General features: G+C 38.1%; 1 protein-coding gene across 1 annotated transcript; it reads right to left on the reverse strand.

Moving 5' to 3' along the window:
* Positions 1-1,051: 1,051 nt before the first annotated feature.
* On the reverse strand, positions 1,052-17,994 carry adgrg7.1 (adhesion G protein-coupled receptor G7, tandem duplicate 1). The gene is made up of 16 exons (XM_082138295.1): positions 17,879-17,994; positions 16,165-16,518; positions 15,953-16,066; positions 15,770-15,873; positions 15,482-15,640; positions 13,436-13,527; positions 13,192-13,319; positions 10,608-10,712; positions 10,350-10,507; positions 9,952-10,116; positions 9,479-9,591; positions 9,056-9,387; positions 2,835-2,916; positions 2,128-2,286; positions 1,874-2,033; positions 1,052-1,778 (listed from the first exon to the last, which is right to left on the reverse strand). Exons 1-16 carry the CDS (start codon positions 17,910-17,912, stop codon positions 1,602-1,604), a joined length of 2,436 nt encoding a protein of 811 aa, XP_081994421.1. The 5' UTR covers positions 17,913-17,994; the 3' UTR covers positions 1,052-1,601.
* Between the last annotated feature and the right edge of the window lie 283 nt (positions 17,995-18,277).

Genomic DNA, 18,277 nt, shown 5'->3' on the forward strand with positions numbered 1-18,277 from the left:
CAGTGGGCGCGAAGCACCCTCATTGGGTCTGACGTCACGCTAGGCCTCGCTCGATAGGCTGCTGCAGTTGCCGCAGAACAGCCAATAGGCACACGAGCCGTCTTGTCTATGTCTATATATATATATGTGTGTGTGTGTGTGTGTGTGTGTGTGTGTGTGTGTGTGTGTGTGTGTGTGTGCATAAAGCTCCTAGATTTGTCAGCAGAACAGTAAAAAAAACAAAAAAACAAAGTGGTCTGGCACTTGCTCCAAAACCTTGGCACTTGTTAATACCAAGAACTATAAAAAAAAAAAAATAAAAAAAAAAAATTATAGAATAGAAGAGCAAGACTTGCATTTGACAAATCTTGTGTGTGTGTGTGTGTGTGTGTGTGTGTGTGTGTGTGTGTGTGTGTGTGTGTGTGTGAACAACACTTCACACAATCAGTTAAAATTTGAAAATATATAGCATTTAAAATGTTGAAGATATTATTTTATGATAAATTGCATGACAGCAAACTTCCCATTTGTTTAGCTTGTCTTGTCTCAATGCAAAATTGATCTGCGTCAGATATGATTTGAATGAAAGAAAGAAATAGCCACTGAATGTGCTTAAAAAATGCAAACTAGGATCAACCACAGTTTATGTAGCTTCTATAGGCATCACAAAAGTATGTTCTTGCAAATGGCTCCCCCTGGTGGAAAGGTTCTCCTGACTTGGCTTTAGGGTTCTGGGCCATATTACAGAAACTCCCTAACCGCTAATATGATCTCAACTAAATTTCCAATGGTAACGTAGTAAAGAAATTCATAAACTCATACATATAATCTCATTAAGATCGTGAAAAAATAAATTCAGACCCAACAGTCTATGTGTCATTCCATCAATGTTTAATATATGTCAACAGTGATTAGTAAAAAGCAATGAGCCAAACTTGGTGTGAAGATTGGTGTGTTCACAGTACATTTATATTATTTTACATTGGAGCACATAATCAAACATAGCAAAAAAAAAAAAAAACAGAACTGGCAGCTGACAATAAACTTGCAATTCCAAACCTTAGTCGTCAAGCTTTTTTCAGACACATAAAAAATAAAAATAAAAAGTTTATTCAGTCTGAAATGCAAATAAAGCCAATGAAATCAGGTATTAACAAAGCTATATCTATTGTTGTTGTTGTGGTTTTCATTTTCGTGTGAATCATATGACATTCATTCGTGGTGAATAGAAGCCTATACTACTTTTGTAATTAGCAGGTCAGATTTCATAACCCTGAAAAATTTTTCAACAGTACCTAAAGATTGAAATTTAAAACCAAATCAGTTATGTGTACAGTGTGAACAAAGCCCAAAAAGCTCCTAATGGCACACACAATAACACATTGTAAATATATATACACACATTAAATATATCACACATACACATTAAATTCAGAAAAGAAATATGTGTATAAACACACACAGATACACACAGAATTCACACATACACATAAAATTGCTAGTACGAACACCAAGACAAAATATCTGACTTAAGCTGATATTCCTCCTTGTCATCATTCATTAAAATGAATTAAAGGAAGTCTCAAAATAATCATCTTTTGCTTATTACCTTTGATGGCCCATCAGGACAATTCAGAATCAGTGGATCTGTAGCTTTCGTTGCTTTCTGGTATATTGTTTTTCCATAAAGAGAAACTCTTTCTGTGAAAGCTTATGTTTGATACATGCATACTGTCCAGAAATGCTGGGTTTGCGTTTAATAACGGCCTCAGAGTGAATAAAATTAATATTTGAACACCCTTTGGAAATGGAAAGAAAAACAGAAGCATTGCTGATTTCATTTATAATCCATTATAAGATTTTGTGCATTTTTGTGCAATGTGCATTAACACACCTGTGTTGTGTTTAAGAGACAGAAAACCACACTCAGAATAAGTTTGAGATTTGTTTCATGGGTGATGATCAAAATGTAGCCGGTGACCCAGGACAGGCCGAGCATCACTGCCAGAGAGAAACTACTCAAAATCTTCTTCTTTAGAGGAGTTTTCCGTGAACTAAACAGCAACAGTGTTATTGGTTAAATATATTCTCATAAATGCCTTTTGGTTGATAACTGATAGAGCTTTTCTGGTCCCAAAGTAAACATACCTGTTTAAGTTAGGGTTGGTCCTGAAGATGTTGTGAGAGAAGTGCAGCAGTATTGCCATGTTTGAGAGCAGCATGAGCATTAATGGGAGCAAGAATCCCCAAAACATGGGTTTCCCCATACTGAACTTCTGTTTGTGGTCCAGTGAAGCCAGCCAGCAACTGCATCAAAGAAGAGTGACAATCCAGAGAGAACAATGTAAAAACACACAAATAAAGTAAAAAAAAAAAAAAGATATATATTTTACATTTAACGGGTTGGTTCACCCAAAAATTGAAAATTCTGTTATTTACTCAGCCTCATATCATTCCACACCAATAAGACATTAGTTCATTTTCGAAACACAAATGATGATATTTTACTGAAATCTGTGAGCTTTCTGTCCCTCCGTTGACAGTTACGCACTACCACTTTTACGCTTCAAAAGTTCATAAAGAGATCATGAAACTAATCCAAATGAATTGAGCGGTTCAGTCCAAATTTCCTGAAATGACTCGATCGTTTTATAAGATTAACATATTGACATTCATCAAAGCACGCATCAGTTATGGTATATGGAAGCCCAAGCATGCTTGCACACAGCATTGTTTGAGCTACTGCAAGAACCAATGAGGTTAATACTCGTGTGTTACACAGCACGTTTAAGCTTCCACAAGAACCAATGAGGTTCATTGTTGAGTTATAAAAAATGGAAATATTTGATACTTACAACTCTTCTTGTCGATAACCTAAAGGATCTTTCACACTGTAGGTGGAACCCAATGAGATACCAACAATAACAGCAGGTAGCGCTAAACAGGATGCAGGGGTGGGTGAAATAAGAAAAAATTATTTCCCAATATTCATAAAAATGTTGGTTAATAACAATATACACAAGTATACACCTTTCTTTCTTTCTTTCTTTCTTTCTTTCTTTCTTTCTTTCCTTTCGTTTTTGGAAAAGTGATTAAAAATACTAAAAAACGTTTTAATTAAAATACAGTCATGTACACTGCAGTAAAGCTACTTGATCAATATAACTAAACAATCATTTGAAATACAGTTTTATAATATCTTCTCGCCGAGTCGATAGTGTTTTTGTTTTTTTTCCAATACAAGCAAGACTTCTTATTCATACTTGGTTTAAGCAAGATGAGTGATTTCTGAAGCCTCTTCAACTTTGTAATCTTCAAAAACATACTGAAAACCTTTTGGCGATTATATATAGGCCTATGTTTATACTCGACATACTTGAAACGCATGGTTACTCTAGATTATGCTTAAAGGAGTAGTTCACTTTAAAATGAAAATTACCCCATGATTTACTCACCCTCAAGCCACATACAGTAGGTGTATCGGTAACACTTTAGAATAATGGTCCGTAGTTAACAAGTAGCTATGCAGGAAGTAATAGGTAGTACTGCATTAACACCGAACTTAATACTATTAACTAATATGGAAGCAATATTAACTAAGCAGTAAGTAATATCTAATTTAGTACAAAGGTAATTCCTTGGTAGGTATTTGATTATTACTGAAGAAATATATTCTCATTGAGAACTACTTGTGAACTAAGAAAGAATAACCAATTAATTACTAATCACAAAAGTAACGTCTAAAAAGTGAACAATTGTGGGTTTTTTTTTTTACTCTTAACATGGTCATAACATTTCAGAAGCTTGTGCCTCAAATGGGTTCTTTGTGGAAACCAGTTTATGAATATTATATTCCCCCAAATACATTAGCTACAGGTTGAGATTGTGACTTCTAGTCTTGCCAAAAGATGGACGTATGTTTATTTCAAACTTAAACATAGAATAATACTAATAATGATAATTTGTTTACAATTTTAAATAATTAGGAAGTGATGCTGACACTCATGATTGGATTAGTTCACTATTATGAGCTCTATTGAGTGTCAGTTCAATATGTCTCAGACTCCAAAGACCTACCTTTATGTTACAGTAGCCGCCTGAGGAGGACTTCTCTTTAGGATATGAATATAAACATTGATGTTCTCTTGTCAAAAACAATTTGCATCCTTAATGAAGAAATTGGCTGCATTTATGTTGCGATAATCGCAAAACCACATCTTCCAGTTTACAATGTTCGTTATAATATTACTAGTGCCTCACAGAAATGAATGCCTGTATGTGTCAAATATAAAATGAAATTACTTGTATTACTTGTGAAAAACATGCTAACTCCTCAGTAATTACTCAAGCGTTACCTTGTCATCCCGCAGGAACTACTAGTGATGTGGCCCATTATTTTAAAGTGAAAAACATGTTAACTACTCACTAATTACTCATTCAATTGTCTTATCAATTACATTTTCAGTCGCATTTATTACAGTTTAACGTTACTCATAAATAATAACATTTCACTCTGTTCATGCCTTCTGCTAACAAGAATACACTTTAAAACCTTAAAAATACCTTCTTTAATCGTTTAACCATTTTGTAATACTTGGTTTATTTACCGTGAGACACAAAACAAAGGCGTTTTCTCCTATAGACCCATAATAAAACACAACATAAATTCACAAAAGACATCAATTTTATTAGCTTGATGTAATCCAAATCTTTATAATCCATACGTCGTTAGCAAGAAATAGATCCAAATTCAGCCCTTTATCCAGCGATCTTCATCTCCATTTCTCAGCAGAGACCGTAAACGTCAAATCCCGGCATCCCGCGCTCGTAGTGAATTCAACTTCAACAATTGCACCCGAAGCGTTACGACATGTTTTATGGCAGTGATATCAGACGCTCATTGGCTCTCGCATGCTTCGTCACAGATTACGACATGCCGTGTTTAAGTTGGTGTACTACATTTGAATCATAGACAGTATAAGAAATGGACAGAGTCATCTCATTGGAACTCAATTGAGGCAAGTGAAGCCCATTTTCAGCGATTTTTTAGGACTTCCGTTCCTGACGCGCAGACTTAAACCGAGCTTGACGACGTAGATGTGACGTGAGCAACCCGTCTGTCTTCTAGTGGCTGTGGCATGAGAAATCTGAATCATTCCCTTCCGAATCTTGCAGAGACGGAGAGCGTGAGTAGGAGGTATCCACGAGCTAGGAGCAGGAGAAACTTGTGCTAGGTATTCTGATTAATTATTTTGTCATTTTGCCTCCACGTCCCCCCGATTGCCCTCGAGTTTCTCCTCCCGTCCATACGGTAATTCTCTACTGTGCGACAGAGAGTCGCGTGGTTATGACGCAATCGTTAGCCTACTTTTACAAAAACTGCTTCTACGGGGCCATAACATAAGCTACAAGGTAATGGAGCATTTTATACATTGTCGTGTTTCTTTAGAAATAAATAATGGACAAATGGAGTCTTTAAACGCCTCAGATGTAAAGTTATTCGCTGTCAAAGTGACGCCAAAATGAATGGGAGTCAATGGGATGCTAACAGCAGGTGAAGTTCTGCTACAAGATGGTGGCACGCGGCCGGCTTCAACTACCGGTCGACTTCCTTCCCGCTTGATTTGAATTGGAGAAGCGCGCACGCCTTCACAGAGTGAACAGCGAACCGAAACCGGATTAACATTTTCATGGATTAATGATTTAAATTCTGCTCTGTAACGTTACCTCATACAAAACTATTATATACTGCAAGAGAGGACTGCGACACATCGTCATGTGAACGACTTTTGGTACCGGTTTTGACATTTTCTCAATAAATAAATTATTGTGATTATACGTGTCTGTCTGTTGTTTTCCTTTATAATTGTAGCCTACGTAGTTTTTAGAAATTGTTAGGTTTAGGGGTAACTTTGGGGTAGCTGCTAGGATTAGTGGCTCAAACTATGTTTTAATGCTATATTGTTAATAAAACTGCCATTTCCCTAACGTTACACATATCTGTCCATTACGTTTTATCCTTTTAATATTGTCTATAAAATGGGTAAGTTATGTTTAGGTGTGGGAGTAGGGTTAAGAGATCTTACATTTATAATCTATAAAATGGTCAAAGGGAAATTAAACAATTATCTTTATGATATTCGTAAATAGTTTACGTTTTTTAGCTGTAACATCGTAATAATGTTACGTTTAAACGTTGCAGATACGTCCATATTATACGTTTCAGCATATATCGAAATGTACAAAAAAGTACGTTTTCTATCTTTGAAAATGACGTATTAATACCTAACGTTGCGTATTAACAATGAGACCAGGCTGCACTAGTTCCTGCGGGACGACAAGGTAACGCTTGAGTAATTAGTGAGGAGTTAACATGTTTTTCACTTTAAAATAATGGGCCACATCACTAGTAGTTCCTGCGGGATGACAAGGTAACGCTTGAGTAATTACTGAGGAGTTAGCATGTTTTTCACAAGTAATACAAGTAATTTAATTTTATATTTGACACATACAGGCATTCATTTCTGTGAGGCACTAGTAATATTATAACGAACATTGTAAACTGGAAGATGTGGTTTTGCGATTATCGCAACATAAATGCAGCCAATTTCTTCATTAAGGATGCAAATTGTTTTTGACGAGAGAACATCAATGTTTATATTCAAATCCTAAAGAGAAGTCCTCCTCAGGCGGCTACTGTAACATAAAGGTAGGTCTTTGGAGTCTGAGACATATTGAACTGACACTCAATAGAGCTCATAATAGTGAACTAATCCAATCATGAGTGTCAGCATCACTTCCTAATTATTTAAAATTGTAAACAAATTATCATTATTAGTATTATTCTATGTTTAAGTTTGAAATAAACATACGTCCATCTTTTGGCAAGAGTAGAAGTCACAATCTCAACCTGTAGCTAATGTATTTGGGGGAATATAATATTCATAAACTGGTTTCCACAAAGAACCCATTTGAGGCACAAGCTTCTGAAATGTTATGACCATGTTAAGAGTAAAAAAAAAAACCCACAATTGTTCACTTTTTAGACGTTACTTTTGTGATTAGTAATTAATTGGTTATTCTTTCTTAGTTCACAAGTAGTTCTCAATGAGAATATATTTCTTCAGTAATAATCAAATACCTACCAAGGAACTACCTTTGTACTAAATTAGATATTACTTACTGCTTAGTTAATATTGCTTCCATATTAGTTAATAGTATTAAGTTCGGTGTTAATGCAGTACTACCTATTACTTCCTGCATAGCTACTTGTTAACTACGGACCATTATTCTAAAGTGTTACCGGTGTATCTTACTTTCTTCTTTCAGACGAATACATTTGTAGTTAATAAAAACCCTGACGCTTCCAAGCTTTATAATGGCAGTGAATTGCAACCATGTGTTTGAAGCACAAAAAAGTGCATCCATCCATCCATCATAAAAGTGCTCCACACTGCTCTGGGGGGTTCATAAAGGCCTTCTGAAGCAAAGTGATGACTTTGTGTAAGAAAAATATTCATATTTAACACATTACAAAGTAAAATTCTAGCTTCCGGCCAAACGCAGTCTAATTGCATCTAAAGCGCAACTTGCAACGACGGAAGTAGCATGGCGTAGTGTGTAAATATCAGCAATATGTCGCACTACTCCCATAAGTTGCGCTTTAGACTTAAGTTGAATCCGTATGTTCATTTGACTGGAAGTTTTTTTTGAGCTTCAAACTGATGGTTGCAATCCACTGCCATTATAAAGCTCGGAAGCGTCAGGGTGTTTATTAATATAACTCCGATTGTATTCTGAAAGAAGAAAATCATATACACCTAGGATGGCTTGAGGGTGAGTAAATCATGGTGTAATTTTCATTTTAAAGTGAACTACTCCTTTAATAATAACTGAGGTACTTTCCACACCATTATCGCTTCTTCATGCTGGTAAGAAAACGTCACAGTGAGAGGGTCAATTCCACACAATCATACACTACTTTAGATGATTAACGTTTAACAAACCTTAAAGGGATAGTTCACCCTAAAATGACAAAAAAAAAAAGTATTAATTTACTCACCCTGGTGTTGTGCTAATGCCACATGCCCTTCTTTCTTCTTCAGACCATAAGGGGAGAATAATTAAAAAAAAGATTCCCGCTTGCACTTATCCATATAATGGCAGTGAATAGCGACCAGCATCTAGCTTTTAATAAATATCCAGAAGTATCACAGAATGATCCCATGCAACACTTGTCTTATATTCCATGTGTACTGGGGGTATATAAAACAAACAAACCAAACAAAAGTTTTATGTATTTTTCTTATGAAAATCCTGACCATGGCAGTTAGTCTTCTCTGCACGGCTGCGCAATGTGTGCATTCTATTAGTGCCGCAGTTCACTCAGTCTTGCCCAGAAAAAGCACACAAGTTTTGAGAAATCAAGATTAACAAAAATCCAACATGAAATGCCTAGAAATTCCCCCCCCCCCAAAAGTATCTGTGTGCTAAACATCTCTGGGAAGTCTCAAACGTCGCCCAGTAGTGCACAGAAGACCAACGGCTAAGGTCAGGTTTCTGGTTGTTGTTGTTGTTTTTTCAAACCCTATAGTATAGTCCCAGAACACTCAGAACACAGTCGCATGGGATCATTCTGTGATGCTTTTGCATTTTTTAAAAAAGCTTAATGCTGGTTGCTATTCACTGCCATTCACAAAGCAGGACATATTGTTTTTAATTCTCCTTTTGTGGTCACAAAAAGAATGAAGGGCATACGGCATTGGAACAACACCAGGGTGAGTAAATGATGAGAATGATTAATTAAAATTTGTGAGGAAAACTCAACAGAAAGCAATGCTTTCTTGACATTTAAAATATATATATTTATATATATATATATATATATATTTTGCTGTGGCGCTAATGATTCAGCAGCAGAAAAGTGGCACAGGTAACACTGGCATACACGCAATAAAAATGTCAATATTTATACCAGTTGATACATTTACGCATACATCATTTTAACCCATGCTGAAAACCAAGACATTAGTCACAAACTACACAATACATTAGTGTTTTGTTCAATGTCCCCTACCCCATCCAATAGCCAGAGAGACCTTTGGAAACCATGGAGGTGTTCCAGACACTCCGTTTTTGAAGAGGAGGAACACATTAATGCCGTACAGAGTGTTCCAAGTGAACGTGGCCAACAGGAAGTACTGAAGCAGAGCTGTAAATGCTGTACAGGGACCCTCATCTGGGTACTTGTGATGGTCTGACTCAGGAACTATGTTCTGACCAGACATCTTTGCCTCTCTCAGATGTTGGACAGGGTTGTTTATGCCGAAGATGAAGAGAAGGTAGAAAACCGTCATGCTCATGCAAATGTTCACAACTAGCAGAGTAGGACTGCCTCCTCTTGACTTCCTGTGGCAAAGTGCATGAATATAAGTTATAAAAAGTTTCACCACTCAAATAGCTGTGGCTATGCTTAACATTGTAAACTATAAGCCTTTACCTGGTTATGATTTGGTACCCAGCTGTGACAGACAGACCCAGTACAGACAGAGCGCAGCCGGTGATGCTGATCCAATGCAAGGCTTCAGAATACTGATAGTTGATATCAAATGTCTGTAGAAAATTACTCTAAAATTCTATTTCCAATGGACTTTAATTCACAGCATCATAGACTTTACACTCTTAAAAAATGTAGGTTCTTTATTGGCATCTTTGGTTCGTTTGCATTCCATGGAACAGTTCCATTGCACAAAAGGTTTATAGTGGAGAACGGTTCTTCTGATTATTAAAAATGTTCTTTACACTAAGAAAAAAATGGTTCTTTAAAGAATTGTTCAGTTAAAGGTTATTTGGTGAAGCAAATATGTATCTTCTATGGCATTGCTCTGAAAACCACCTTTATTTTTTAGAGTGTACTGACCCATTAAAGTCAAATATCAATGATATTTACATCCTTTTACAAATATATCTTACCATCAGAATGGCAAAGTTTGCATTTTTATTTTTTCCTGGATTACAGCTGCATACTACAGGACCTGAGGGGTTCCTTGTTTTGGTGCAGCCATCTGGACTCCAGTCATTTTTAGTGTAACTCCAAAAAACACATGCAAAGTCGTTGAGGGATAGTGTGGAATCGACCTGAAAGTTCAACAATGTATTAATTCATGAACACTATACCTGTGCCGACCTCCGTCAATGTCACACTAAGAAAAAAAATGGTTTAGAACTATATACTGAAAGGTTCTTTAAGGGAACCAAAACCCCCTTTTGGAACGTTTATTTTTAAGAGTTTCATTATTAATAAGCTACAGCAAGGCACAAACCACAAAAGCGTGCCCAGAGAGAAGTGTGATGTTGGACTAGCTGCTCACCGATGGTGTGATTGCAAACTCAATGTGGTCAAATCCAAGATTTTCTTGAAGGTTAGCAGATATTACTCTTCTCTTGGTATCCAGAGAAGGTTGAAAGCTTTTTGACTGAAAGAACTGATCACTATCATAGAGGACAAACCCAACATCTTTATCAAAATCTACAGAAAGAGTGAAAAAAGTTACTATAGTTAAAATATCACTTTCAACCGATAATTTCATGTGGAATAATCACAAAATAAAATAAGGGGGAAAGTAAACCTTCACTGAACGTGGCTTTCATTTGAAGGTCAATGTTATCTTTGGAAATCTCAGCCTGTGTCGTATCCAGTTTTATTCTGTCAGGTAAAAAAGTATCACTTTGCCCTGAAGAAATGAAGAGAAACATGACTGTTAGGAGCACTCTAACATTCCAAACCCTTACAAAAAAAAAAAAAAAAGTATAATTCAATTTTATTCAGTATACATAAGTAAAGTTCAAGCATATTTTTACTTTATGTACAAGTAGAATAATATCAATATACTACTAGTATACTTGTGAGTGTACTATTTCAATACTACTTGGGACTAAATTGGCCCACTTTTTCTTAGTGCCTAAGTAAACTTGTAGGTATACTGATAGCTCCCTTTCTGATGTTGTGTCGAAATACAGATACTAGGGGTCACCCTTGGGACCCCCAAACACCTCTGATGTATTCAGAAAAGGTCAATGAAATTGGCATGTGGAACCAGAGCATACATCAGCGGTCTCTCTCAGCGTTTACAGAGATAAGTGTAGGGAGTTCCCATCAGCGGCATTCTGAAAGAGGCAATTTCCTTAATAAAAGAGTGAATTCCTCTAAAAGAGCTGCACGGCAGATCGCCTCTTTTTAAAGATGCCGTTCCGTCCGTGTCCTTCTGGGTGCAGATGATTTCTCTCTCTCTCGGATGGCCACGAGTGATGTTTTCACTGTATGGGCCGCGCTCATGATGAAATGGCATTCATGGGTGGGTCATACACTCACTACTAGAGCATGCCCATGGGAAGGTTGCGGTCGCAACTCTCGTACTTCTTCAAGATGCATCGAGTCTCCTCAGCTGCTTTCTCTCCTGGTCCTTCTACCTCTTGGTACGAGGTTTTGGCGGCAGGTGCTCAGGACGATCTGGAGGTTACAATGGGAGAGTTTCTGCCGGGATAGTTCCTGTTCCTCAGCACACTCGTGTCCCCCAGTCGAATTTCTGGATTAGTTAGGCTGCTCGTCCACAGGTGAGCTTAATTTCTTAATCTGGGCTCATGAGGAAGATGAGTTATCAATCACAGCACCGGAGGGCGGGCTTATGCCTTCTGAGTTGAATGACTCGTCGGAACTTCCATCTTCAGGTGTCATAGTTCAATCTGTGGCTGATGCCGAGTTGGCAGCCATGACTTCCCGAGCCTCCGCAAGCATTAGGCTTGAGTAGACTTCTCCGCTCTGGAGAAGTCGTGGATTGTCACATTTTTCAGCCAGAACAGGACTTGGGGCCACAGGACTTGTTGCGATCCTCAAGACTGGTTGCCCACTGAAGCTAAGCAGGGCTCAGCCTGGTTAGTACCTGGATGGGAGACCTCCTGAGAAAACCAGGTTGCTGCTGGAAGTGAGGCCAGCAGGGGGTGCTCACCCTGTGGTCTGTGTGGGTCCTAATGGCCCAGTATAGTGACGGGGACACTATACTGTCAAAGAGCACCGTCCTTCGGATGAGACACACCGAGGTCCTGACTCTCTGTGGTCATTAAAAATCCCAGGATGTCTTTCGAAAAAGAGTAGGGGTGTAACCCCGGCATCCTGGCCAAATTTGCCCATTGGCCAATGTCCATCATGTCCTCCTAATCATCCCCATGGTGTGATGCGGTTAGAGAGGACTCAAACGCGAGAGTGACAATAACAGTTCTTTAATAGAATCAAAAGTCTGACCACAGGTAATCCAAACTGAAAGTTCAATGATAAACAGCAAACCGAAGAAACCAGTAGACTGGTAATATAACGTGAACACAAATGTCCTCTGTGGCAGGGATGAACAGAAGGCTGGTGAAGCAGCGGTTCTCGTAAGTCACGGAGAAACAGATGGAGCAGGATACAGGCGGCGTGCACCAAGCAGGTAATTAACTTCAGCCTTAAGCAGGTAAGGTTCTGTGGATGTACAATGACGAGCACAGAGTAATTCCAGCAGTAGAAGTTATTCCGTAGGACAGGACAGGACAGGACAGGACAGGACAGGACAGGACAGGACAGGACAGGACTGTGAAAAACTCTGGTCAATCTGCACCTGAGACATCAAACAATCTGACAACAAGACAGGGAAAGAGAGGGTTAGAAGAAGCCAAGATAATGAGAGGAGATAAGGAACAGGTGGAGAGGAATGAGCATAATGGAAAGTGAAAACAGCTGTCAGTAATGAAAGTGAGAGTGTGATGGTGAATTGTGTGTGTGACCAGCAGAGGGAGACAGAGAAAGAGGCAGGACCATGACACATGGTGTGTGGTGGGCGTTAGGGTGGATGCTGCACATTGGTGGTGGTTGAGGAGATTCCCCCTTTCATGTAAAGCGCTTTGATTATCACAAATTATTATTATTATTAACATGTGACGTTCTACTCTTAGCTGTTCATGTCCATAGACTTGTAATTATGCATCTCTATGGTAACACTATTAATGCCAAAATTAATCTGCAGTGGCCTGGTGGTACAAGTTGGAGCCTTGTAGAACTGCAATTGCTAATTCTATAAGGTCATGAACACTTTTTACAAGTCGGAATCTTGTCATTTTGACATGCCATGAATGCACCTTTTTTCTAGAGAGTTCTGTTGTATATTAAAGCTTCAAACTTGCCTTTAAAAGAGGTTAATTGCACTTGTCGGATTGTTTGCCCCTTCAGTGACAGCACTGCCATGTTCGGTTGCACCAGCAATGGATTTGACTTCTCACGCAGAGAGAGTTTCTGTAGAGTCTGTGTTAGTCTAAACAAACACAAGTAAAAAGTCAGACAGCAGGTCAAAAAGAAAGTGCTTATGAATTTGGTTGAGATGGTTCTGTATGTCAGTGTCAGTGCAGTGAGTGTGAATTGTTTTGTTACTCATTTATTGCAGTTTGGTTGACAGAGAAGTACATCCCATGACTTGCGCTCAGGAGCTGACTGACTGTGGCGACTGCTGACACTGCAATATCCTGAACAATAAAGAAAAAGAGTTTCTTAAAACAACTCTGAATTGTATAAGCACTGATGAGCCAAAACATTATGACTTGTCACAGCTGGAGCAAATATCGTTGATCATCTCCTAACAAGACCACATATTAAGTTCTGGGTAGATTAGATGGTAAGCAAACAGTAGCAATTATTGTAATCAACATGTTGGTTGCATGTGAAATGGGCAGGAATCAAGATCTGATCGAATTTGATGAGGCCCAAATTGTTATGGCAATGCTACTGGGTCAGAGTATCTCTGAAATGGCAAAGCTTGTGGGTTGCTCACGGTCAGCAGTGGTGAGAATTTACCAACAGTGATCCGAGATGTGATAAACCACAAACCGGCGACAGGGTGTTGGGCACTCAAGGCTGGCTACAACACACAGTGCATCACACTCTGCTGCGTATGGGGCTCCGTAGCTCAGACCAGAGTGTCTATGATGACCCCTGTCCACCGTCCAAAGTGTCTACAATGGGCTCTCGAGCGTCGAAACTGGATCTTGGAGCAGTGGAAGAAGGTCGGCTGGTCCAATGAGTCCCGTTTTCTTTTACATCACATGGACGGCTGTGCATAGTGTGCCGTTTACTTTGTGGAAGTGATGGCACCAGGATGCACTGTGAGACGACGACAAGCCGGTGGAGGGAGTGTGATTCTCTGGGAAATGTTCTGCTGAGAAACCCTGGGTTTGGCCATTCATGTGGACGTCAATTTGATACATGCCATCCCCCTAAACACTGTTGCAGACCAAGTCCACCCCTTCATGACAGTGGAGGTCCCTGGTGGTAGTGGCCTCTTTCAGCAGCATAATACACTCTGCCACACTGCACACATTGTTCAGGAATGGTTTGAGGAACATGAGTTTGAGGTGTTACCCTGGCCTCCAAATTCCTCAAATCTCAATCCAATTGAGCATGTGTGGGATGTGCTGGACCAACAAGTTAGATCCATGGCAGTTCCACCTCACAACCTACAGGGCTCGAATGATCTGCTGCTAATGTCTTGGTGCCAGATACCAAAGGACACCTTCAGGGTTCTCGTAGAGTCCATGTCTCAGTGGGTCGGCGCTGTTTTGGCAGCACGCGGAGGGACCAACGGCAGATTAGGCAGGTGGTCATAATGTTTTTGCTCATCTGTGTACAGTAATATTATAAACATAATAAACATACCTTAGCAAAGAAGTTTAAAATGTGTGCTTGCATGGTTGCATACGCAGAATCTAAAACTGGACCTGCGCAGTCGATTATGTATGATAGTGTTATGTGGTACCTGGAGTAGTCAAATTAGTATATCTGTCTATTTCATCAGAGGTTTGGAAAATTAGGCACTGACATGCAATGTTTACACTGCATATGGAAATAACAAACATGCAAATTATGAAAAACAAGTTGCAGAGTAAATAGAGAAAGAAAAAAGCCATGAACAAGAGCAAATACAAATTGTCTTGCTATATTGTTTCCCTAAACACATTTAAAAATTGACTCTTATAATAATACAATTAATATATAATATATAATTATTTGTATAATTATTCATATTAATAATAAAACATTATAAACATAATTATGTGAATAAGAAGCACCAAGAAATGTTTCTTGAGCATCAAATCAGCATTTCAGAATGATTTCTGAAGGATCATGTAACACTGAAGACTAGAGTAATGATGCTGAAAATGCATCTTTGATCACAGGAATAAATAATCAGTTATTTTAATTTCTAATAATATTTTGCAATATTTTACATGAAATAAATGCAGCCTTGGTGAGCATAAGAGACTTCTTACAAAAACATAAAAAAGGGTAATGTTTCCAAACTTCCAAACAGGTACTGCACACACACACACAGTCACACACACAGTTTAAATGGAGAAAATCTGGAAATGTCCCTCATGACAGGAGACTTTAAATTTTAAAATATGTTTAAGGCTTAATAAGTACCGTGCTTTGTGGAGTTGCAGTTTTATCACGGGAGAGCAGGATTTTGGTTATTTTTACAGCATTTGTGATGTTGTGGGCTGTTAGCCGTTCCGGTATGGATGTGAGGATCTGTGTACTGGAGGCTAATTTGAGGACATTGGCTGGAGTAACTCCAGAAAGCTTCATAAAAAAAAAAAAAAAAAAAATAATAATCAATTATGCAATCATGCATCCTTTTCTGTTTTCATCTGAGTAAAATTCATGTTTTATATGCCTATATATTACAATCATTAGACATTGATTTCTTACATCATTATTAATGGTGTCCAGGGTCAAACCACACTCTAGAGTGTTTGGAGGATCAAATAAGTGAGTAGATCTATTACAGAGGGCCGAAGCTTTGGGGAATCCAGCTGAAAAACATTCATGTTAAATGAAGAGATATTTAAAGTAGAGAGTATATTGTAAATACAGAAAGGTAGACTAAAATACCATTTGGTGTATTTGATGGACATCGCTCAACTGAGGAAGCAAACTGGCCTAAGACCGTTTTTGGAAAGGTGAATTCACTGGTTTGTGTGGATCTTTGTTCAGGGCAGAAATTTGCTGTAAAAATAAAAAAAAGAGAAGACTGTCAGTAACCTTGAGAACTTAAGCAAGATTATTCAGTCTACATATCATGCAATATTTTAAATGGGTTTTACAGATGTTGCAGGTAGTTCCAGTCCAATCATCTGGGCAGAGGCAGATCCCGTTTAGTAAGGTACCCTTGTTTTCACACACCAGATTGGGTTTGGTCGTTGTTGTGTTCAGGGGTGCTGTAGTGGTGGATCTCTGGGTTGTAGTATGGAGTGTAGTGGTGGATCTCTGGGTTGTAGTATGGAGTGTAGTGGTGGATCTCTGGGTTGTAGTATGGAGTGTAGTGGTGGATCTCTGGGTTGTAGTATGGAGTGTAGTGGTGGATCTCTGGGTTGTAGTCTGGAGTGTGGTGCCGAATGTTGAGGTGCTGATGTTAGAGTAGGTTGAATTGTTTTGACACCAAGTCTGTTCAAAAACAGCTGTTTACAGAGACAAACATTAGACAAAAGGTATCTGTCAGGTTGTAGGTTTGATCTGTCTCTTCTCCTGCAAGTGTTTTTTTGTTGTTGTTTTTTTACGTGTTGGCCGCACGCATTTGATCAGGCTGTAATAAAAGTGGACGTGCACGCGCAAACAGATGTTTCTCATTCTTTTCTGATCTATTCCTATTTCTACCCCTCAATTTTTCTCTTTCATTGCCAGTGTGTTTTGTCTATTTAACTACACATTTGTATCACAAATTATTGTATTCATCCCGGCTTTTTTCTATGCCAGTGATTCTCACTACCTCTGGCTAGTGACTTGCTCCGATGGATTATTCCTGTCTTCGTTTTAACATGTGTCAAGTGATCGTCTGCCTGGGTCTGAACCTCTGCCTGTTCTTATGGACTGTAACTGGCTGCCAGTTTGGATTTGGATTTTCCCCTGTTCCTGCTTTTGTGTTCCCCTGTTCAGCTTGCCAATTTATTCCAAGAACCAGCCATTAAGACAGGAAAAACCAGTCTAACTAACCTGAAAAGCAACCAATCTCAGTTTGTTTTGATTTGTGCCATTTTATTGGTGGGTTTCTCTGAAAGAGTTGAAAACCCTCACTCAAATAACACCAAATATTAGCAGAAGTGTGTAGTCTCAAACAAAACATCAAAATTAAGTCAAAAACTATTTGATATGATTTGAATACTTTGGACTATAGCAATAAAAAGTAATTTATATGGGTCAGATCAGAAATAGCTCAAGGAAACAACTGTGAATATTCACTTTTTGCACCGTATACACAAACACATCACACAAACCCCTTCATGCGATTTGTAGCGATATGGATAGTGCATTAGTCAAATTAGTAGGCTATTTCTATCTCACAAGTATTTGGAAAATTAGGATGTGACATGCAGTGGTTACACAGAACTGTGATGTGCAAAACACCTATATGGAAATTAACCCAGAAAACAAACACAATCAGGAATACAAGTTGTGCAAAACGGGTAAAGAAAGAAACAAAATATGAGAAGTAATGTCTTGCTGCACAATCAGATAAAGCATCAAGCATCAACAACATTTTATTGTAATCCATTATTGTTTTATAGTTAATTATAATGAAAATAGTAAATTAATATTTTTTATTATTGCTATTAATTGTTAATAATAATAATAATAATAACAACAACATAGTATGGTCAATAATATATATATATATATATATATATATATATATATATATATATATATATATATACACACACACATTGAAATGCATTTTTTTTTAAATGCATTATGATAAATAAACTATTAACTATAATTAACGTGTATAACAATTCTAACTATTTCAAAAGTGAACCTTACCTGCAGTAAAGATTAAGAGCAGAAAGTGGTCCATTACACATGACAAATATAAAACTAACTACTAATATGAACTCTTGTTACTGTCTGGTTTATAAAGGGCTGGATCTTTGCTGGAGTGGGAAGTCCTTCAGTCATGTAAATAATCATCCATTTCCAATTAAACACTAGCCCCTTTCACACAGCACGATGATCCCGGCAAATTGCCGGCAAATTGCTAGAACACATTACAGACAGAGCTAAACGAGGCAGGAAAACAGCGCTAAACAATAACAGTATATTACATATTATTCTGTGTTATTCACACAGGCACAGCACATATATTTCTTACCAATCTTTTTCAGGGTATCCCCAAAACATGCAGGCAAAATTATGGAGGGATATAGTGTCTCGAGACTGAAA

This window comes from Leuciscus leuciscus (genome assembly GCF_965113295.1).
Source record: "Leuciscus leuciscus genome assembly, chromosome: 15".
NCBI classification, from domain to species: Eukaryota; Metazoa; Chordata; class Actinopteri; order Cypriniformes; family Leuciscidae; genus Leuciscus; species Leuciscus leuciscus.